Below are 7,124 nucleotides of genomic sequence, written 5' to 3'. Positions count from 1 at the left end.
CATCTGTTGCTCTTCATCTAATACCCGATAGTAAAAGAAACGGTTTTTAAAGTGAGAGTAAAAACATGAATGAACAGATGAGATGATGACAACACAAACAACAAAAGAGAATGAGCCGGAGAGGATCCATATCCGGCTAACTAAGTCACATTTCAATTTGAAATTGAATAATGTATAAACATACTTGACTTTTCTACTTAAATTAAACTTTATCCTTTTGTTGTATAAATAAGTGAAGAATTTAGTAAAAACCCACGAGGACTGTTGCATTATCGCAAGCATCTCGTGACACAGTAAGTATATTCTTTTGTTTCACTCTCAATTCAGTTCAATCCTATTGATAGGTGTATGCTGGTTAAGATCATTAAAAAAGAATACTCCTATACATATATTCCACGCTAGCTGCTGAACCTGTGTGTGTCTATAAAGTTGGTAACAGTCTCTGCCATTAATGGCTGTAGAGGTCCCCACGTTTAAGTAAAAAGAAAAAGCATAGAAGTATAGAAGAAGAAGAAGCAAATGATAGATGCAAAAGTAAAGTAATACAAAGGAAGCAAATGTTAAGGTCCTTATAACTTGATGAGTGTTGAATTTGGCTCATAGACACTGTCAAGTGGGTCGAGACGAGCCAACGAGAATAGTGAGACTAATTCATGTAATCTTGACCGTAATATTTATGAGTAGTAACTGTTCCGGTAAAGTCCCACATGTTTGGAAATCGAGGCTAATAGTAGTATACAACACCCATACACTTTAATTCCCTGAGACGTCTTTTACAAAGCATAAAACTGTGAGGATTTCACATGATTTCAAAGCGGACAATACCTCGAATTGTGATCTATGATGCACTTAAGGGTGGAATAGAACATTGATACTAAAAGGAGGGTGCAGTGCAGGCGCCACATGCCCTCTTGCCCCTTAGCTTCAATAAGGGGCAACTGTTTTGGTACATCTAAAATAAAGTCTCACATCGCTTGAGCATCAAGGCTAAAGATAGTTTATATACAACATCTACACAATTTAATCGAGAATGACGACTTGGGGACTCCTATTCTAGACTAGGCCTAAGCCCAATTCGGCGGCAAGCTTGAAGCAAAAGTATGTTGGCCCAAAGCCACGCGACTCCACTCAAATGGCCACAAAAGCTAACCGTTTTGGAACAACCGATATAAGAATGATTGACCGTGTATTATCATTCTTACTTTAAAATTTTCACTTCACGCAAAAACTAACTTGAACGTCAGAGTGTCCGTATGTACGACTCCCTTCGCACCAAACATCACATTTCATTGTTGCGTTGCACTTTATTGTTTCTTTTCTCTTTCATCTATTTATCAAATAGTACGTACTGTAATACAATAAGATGGAAATTGAAGGCTTGAACGATTATGATTAAAAACAGTGTTTAAAGACAGAGTAAACAGAGAAAGGGTATCAGTTGAATGGTGCACACCATATATTGATGAAAGCAGATGAAGCATGAATTTCTGAGCCTCTGTTGGTACCATAGAGTCTGCAAAATTAGACCACACTGCTCTGTTTTTTACTTGGTTCTTTTTTAGCTTTATCTTTCGCAATGTTTCTTCTTTGAGACCCACACACACCGACATTTTTGGAATCTGGGTAACTATTTACTGCCTACGTACAAAGACACGGAGGGGAGAGATAGCTTTTGTCTGTGTTGCTGCTTTATTCGTTCTTGAAAGGTTAGCAATTTAATATAGGTCCTTACAAAAGTTGTTTATCATAATCTCAATTCAATCATACACCTCTAATTTCATTTTTTGTAAATCAATTCTTCATCATTACATATGTAGCATTGATAACTCATTCTCCACCGTTCCATTTTATATGACCTAGTGTCAAATAACCGATTATCCCAAAACCTTAAGGTGTTAGGATAGAGCCATATCAATGGTTTTATATTATTTCTAACACGCCCCCTCACGCAAGAGCCCACTTGGGCTTGAAGCGTGGATAATGCATAGGCCCACCTACCATATGCTTAAATTCCACTTTTTAATTAGAAAGTGAGGGGAGCGAGGATCGAACTCTAGACCACTTAGTCATAGAGGCTCTGATACCATGTCAGATAACCGATTATCCCAAAACCTTAAGGTGTTAGGATAGAGCCATATCAATGGTTTTATATTATTTCTAACACCTAGCATATAAGATAATGTTGAATTTGTTTTGATGAATATGTATTAATATATGTGAAATAGTCAACTAAGTCACTTAATATGAGACAAAAGTGAAAGAGATAAAGTTATATGTGTGCAATGATTCATAAATTATCATATTTTGGTGAGTTTTGAATGATAAAGTTTGTGATTATTAGCGTACGGCGTGTGTTTAGCACAATCTAATTCGAATGAAACGATAACACTCCAATTCAAAATCCAAAGTGGCAAAGAGAGTGTGATTTGTGAATTATTATTGACCACATAGTAGAAAAAGTTGAGACTTATTTTGACCGTAGTCTTTTTCCTTTTTTCAATTTGAAATTCACACAAGTGCAGTGCGTAATTAATAAATAATTGGTGTTTGTTTCTAGCATCTTTCTGTTGAAGAAGTTATAGAACAGTCACCCACTATAAGTTTTGTCGAATATAGAAAGAATTTGCATGATTTTGAGTGGGATTTTGGCGTCTTCTTTCAACCTCAAATATAATATCCAAACAAATATTCACGTCTCATCTTATGAATATCAACCTAATATCTATAATCATATAATAATTTTTACAAACATCCTAACTTTGACTTTTGACTGTAGCACCAAATTCATATAATATAACTAACTAAAACTAAATAAAAATTAAATAAAGTTAAAGTAAAAACTCATCTTTCTTGTCGTACTAATTTTTCACAATTTCACATTTTTTTAATTGCAATCATTGATTTGAGATTTGAGATTATTTACTAAATTTTATCAATTGACTTTATCTACTGATTTAAATCGGACGACTGATACTGCGTTAACGCGGTAACTCTTCAGCTAATACTGCGTTAGAAGTCTCACATTTACCAGAGATACGGTAAAGATAGCTTTTATAGGTGTAGTGCAAACCTTAACTCTTAAGCTAGCTTTTGTGGTTGAGTATAGGCCTCTCAAATTCTAAATCACGCATTTGATGAAACATCGGTGTTCGATTGATTAGACAATATAAATTTTTAATTTTTTTGTTCGTTTTAAATTTGAATTATCTTGATATTGATTCAATATGGTTGATGTGCTATACAGGATCCATCATCTACATCTTTTTCCCCATGCTACTCTCACTCCCTTCATTGTTACTAACTTATAGAGCAATTAAGCTCTATAACTGATTTTCCAAACAAAACAAAAAACTACTACCTATTAATACACTTATACTAAAAAGTATGATGAGAAGAGCTTCCTTGAAATCAAAATATGACACCATTAAGGAAACTAAAATTCAGACCATTAAATAACTGTCACACTCAAGTTTCAAAGAAATACTAGTACTACTAGAACTTAAATACCAGCTTCTGGATTGTAGTAAAGTAAAGGAAGGCTTTAAATTAAATTACTCAGTGATAAAGAAAAAAAGATCCGTAGAAAAGAAAAAGAGTAACAGAAAGGAAAGAAGCTTGTGTGTCAGAATTTTAAATCTGTACTACCTTGAAATTATATATCCAACTTGTGTAAGCTTTACTATTCAATATTATATATACATCATATCATATACTATCCATTATATTAATTCCAGATGCATGACAAATATTCGTATCATAAAATCCAACTTTGCAATAAGAATATGTTTCACAAATTAATTAATTAAATAAAGTGTAATGTTCTATATCTAGTTTGAAATTTAAACAAAGCTAAAGCCAAAGTTACATTCTTTAGTTCTTTATAACCATGCTTTATGTTTTTAGCTGAATCTGATATAGCAAAAGATGGTGCAAAAATAGTGTAAGAAAACTAGCTCTATATATGTAGCTGGTAGTAGCTATAGGTGTAAAGTAAGTAAACTTAAGGAAATGAGATTACATAGTCAGATTCAGATAGAAAACACACACAACATAACATAACATTACATGCACACACATAGAGTTATACAAAATAAAACAAAACAAGCCCATATATATATAGTACATAAATTAAACTTGACTTCATGAAAATAAATATAAAAGGCGAATTCTTGGGTACACATTTTATTTGGATAGGTACCAATATACCTGCTGATGTGGACAATTTTTATAGGTTCACAAATAGTGTATTAATTTTTTTATAATAAACATTATTTGTGGACCAATCAGAATTATCCATATCAGTAGTGTACCAGTACATATCCAAATAAGATGTGTACCAGAGTGTTGACCATTAGAAAAAACAAGAAATAATGACCAGAAATTACAACTAGAAGAAGATGAATTCTATTACCATGCTTGCTATAATTAACATGAGTGATCAATGATCATAGTTGAAGTTGTTGTGAACAAGTATCTCTGATCCAAAGTTATAGGAGATGAGTAGTTGAAGAACCTGATAAATCATTCCATGAATAAAATTGCTGCTGGTTATTATGTTCAGAGACACCAAGAGAAGTTCTTGACAAATTTAAACTTCTATTTTCTTCCATTTTAAGTGGTGGTTGTTCTTGATTAACAACCCTAGGATTTGAAGCTATATCTCCAACAAATCCAGATGATGTTGCTTCAATACTTTCTCCTTGAAAAGGAAATGAATTATTTCCACCAGAATTTGATTCAAAAGTATTCAAGAAAGGAAATTGTTGTAAATTACGCCACTGATCAACTCCAACACCTCCTCCGGCAACAGCAGCAGAAACAGTAACTAATGAGTTACCGTTACCATTACCAACACCAATTTGAAATCCCATTTGATCTGTTTGTTGTTGTTGTTGTTGTTCTTGGATCTCGCGTAAACCGAGACCCATGTTAACGTTACCAACAACATAACGACTGAGATGATTCTGCATCGAGGCCATGAAGGGTAAGTTGGTAATTGTTTGTGGTAACTGATGACCAATTAGTTCATGATGAGGAGGAATTGCACTTGATGAAGAAGTTTGTTTTTCATGAGAGTTTGTTGAATTAGGAGATTTCGAACGGCTTCTTTTGTTCTTCTTGTTGTTTCTACGACACCCTCCACCAACCGGAACATTTCTAAGTGCACCTCCTCTTGTCCAATAACGCCTACATGCTTTGCAGAAGTGACGAGGTTGAGTGAGGCTGTAGTTGTTGAAGTAGCAAAATTTAGTGTTGGTTGAATCGCATCGTGGACACTTAAGTTGTTGCTCTGGTGGTGGTAGTTTTGCTGAACGAGCTCGTTCAGCCATAGAGCTTGGCCTGATCGAGCCCATAGTACCACCACCAGAAGCACCAGTACTACCTCCCACTTGAGGTGGTAAAGGTGGAAGAAGTTGAATGTTATCACTTCCATTTTGTTGATGTTGATTTGGTTGCTGCAAATTAAAATATATAGACAAAAATTATAAAAGAGAATTTTTTTTAAAAAAAATCTAGTATATTCAAGAAGATGTTGCAAGGAATATGAATGATTCATCTTTTCAAAGTTTTTTTTCTTTACTTTCTTTTTTGGATTTGGAATTTGATGAAAATGAAAACTTTAATTACCTGGTTGTGCCAATTAGGTGGATCTACATAACCTTGAATAGAAGAGAAAATCATGGTAATGAAAATTCTTTTATATATATATATATATATGTCTTCTTTTATAAAGTTTTGATGACTCTTTAGGGAGATGGTGGAGAATCAAACCAAGGGAATACCAGAGAAGAGAAAGAAAAGGAAAAAGAGCATTAAAGGAAGAGAGGAGGGAGGAAGAAAGCAGCAAGAAGAGGCTTTAGTTTGGTTTACTTTGCCCTTATTCCCTCATTCTCTTATCTCTTTTTGTTTTATTATATTTTTTAGGGTTTTTAGTGGAGGAAGTTTCTTAACCTATAAGCTTCTTTATTTTAATGGGGTTGTGTATGTAAATTTAAAAAGGGGATAGTAGTGGATATACCATGCATGGTAGAGAGTAACAATTTAGGATTACACCGTATATCTTTCTACATGTGTGTGTCAACATGTCTTTTCATGGGTGCATGGTGGAATATAATGACATAATCAAGGAAAAGAATTTAGAGCATAATAACCATCAAGCTCATAGATAATTCACATGTTAAAAGATGGACCTCACGCTATGTACGTAGAAGTTCTTATTAATCAAGACACTTGAAATATCTAATTTTTAGATTATTATAATTTTACCAGCAGTAATTAATTATTTTCGGGTGACATAATTTTTTTATTAAAGTGGATCATTATTATTTTAGTTTTTTATTTTGTAAAAAATGTAATATACAATTCATTGGGTATTACATTATTGGAGATTTATATATTTAGATGGGTTAAAAAAATTCAGCAATATTTAAAAAAGATAATTTCACTATCCATTTGGTTACAAATTTACAATATAATTGGGTTTCTTTTAATAAAAAAATCATGCAAAGAAAAAAATTAATGTAACATTTCTATTAGAGGGAAAAGTAACTTTGTTCTGAAGGTATAATCCAATGAAAAACAAAATAAAAAACCATTTATGTTTATAGTATATCATTTTGTAATGTATAATATTATTTTCTTCAAAATGCGTTTTTGCAAATTAAAGGGTGGTGCAGATGATTGAGGTAATTAAAGGAAGAATATGAGACAAGTAATTCAGAAAGAAAACGTGAAAGGGTAAAGGGAAGTTTGCAACATTGTCATATATAATGTGTTGTATAATTATAAATATAAATAATTGATCCTAGCTATACTTTAATTGCTTTACTTTTTATGTACTAAGGCCCAGTAAAATTCAAGGCTTAAAGTTGTGGTCAGATCCTTTTTGGGCACAGCACAAACACTTGTGTGACATAATGCATGAAATGTTATATTTATCCAACTTTATCAACAATATCTTTTTAATTTTTGCTAGACAAAATCTTCTTCTAGTTGCCTCTCTAATAAACTTTAATGCTTCAATAATTAAATACTTCAAAATTGAGGGCGTTTGATTAATAAAAAATGTGTTTCTTTTGTCTATTTTTGCTTTGCTTTTTTATTTTTCATGACACTACTTTTTC

The 7,124-nt window shown here is 32.7% G+C and overlaps 1 protein-coding gene across 1 annotated transcript; it reads right to left on the bottom strand.

Annotated features, from left to right (window-relative positions):
• Positions 1–3,941: 3,941 nt before the first annotated feature.
• LOC123918556 (dof zinc finger protein DOF3.6-like) lies at positions 3,942–6,085 on the bottom strand. Its single transcript, XM_045970636.1, has 2 exons — positions 5,629–6,085; positions 3,942–5,456 (listed from the first exon to the last, which is right to left on the bottom strand). Exons 1-2 carry the CDS (start codon positions 5,680–5,682, stop codon positions 4,488–4,490), a joined length of 1,023 nt encoding a protein of 340 aa, XP_045826592.1. The 5' UTR covers positions 5,683–6,085; the 3' UTR covers positions 3,942–4,487.
• Positions 6,086–7,124: the final 1,039 nt, after the last annotated feature.

The sequence above is a fragment of the Trifolium pratense genome, linkage group LG3, assembly GCF_020283565.1.
Source record: "Trifolium pratense cultivar HEN17-A07 linkage group LG3, ARS_RC_1.1, whole genome shotgun sequence".
Taxonomy (NCBI): Eukaryota; Viridiplantae; Streptophyta; class Magnoliopsida; order Fabales; family Fabaceae; genus Trifolium; species Trifolium pratense.
The sequence above is the reverse complement of the archived record's forward strand: the minus strand, read 5'-3'. Positions and strand labels throughout refer to the sequence as shown.

What these genes read in the sequence shown, in the direction of transcription:
- LOC123918556 (XM_045970636.1), bottom strand. Translation starts at nt 5,682, where the DNA reads ATGATTTTCTCTTCTATTCAAGGTTATGTAGATCCACCTAATTGGCAC. An exon ending in CACCTAATTGGCACAACCAG is followed by an intron (nt 5,457 to 5,628) that starts GTAATTAAAGTT and finishes TTTAATTTGCAG; the next exon opens with CAACCAAATCAACATCAACA.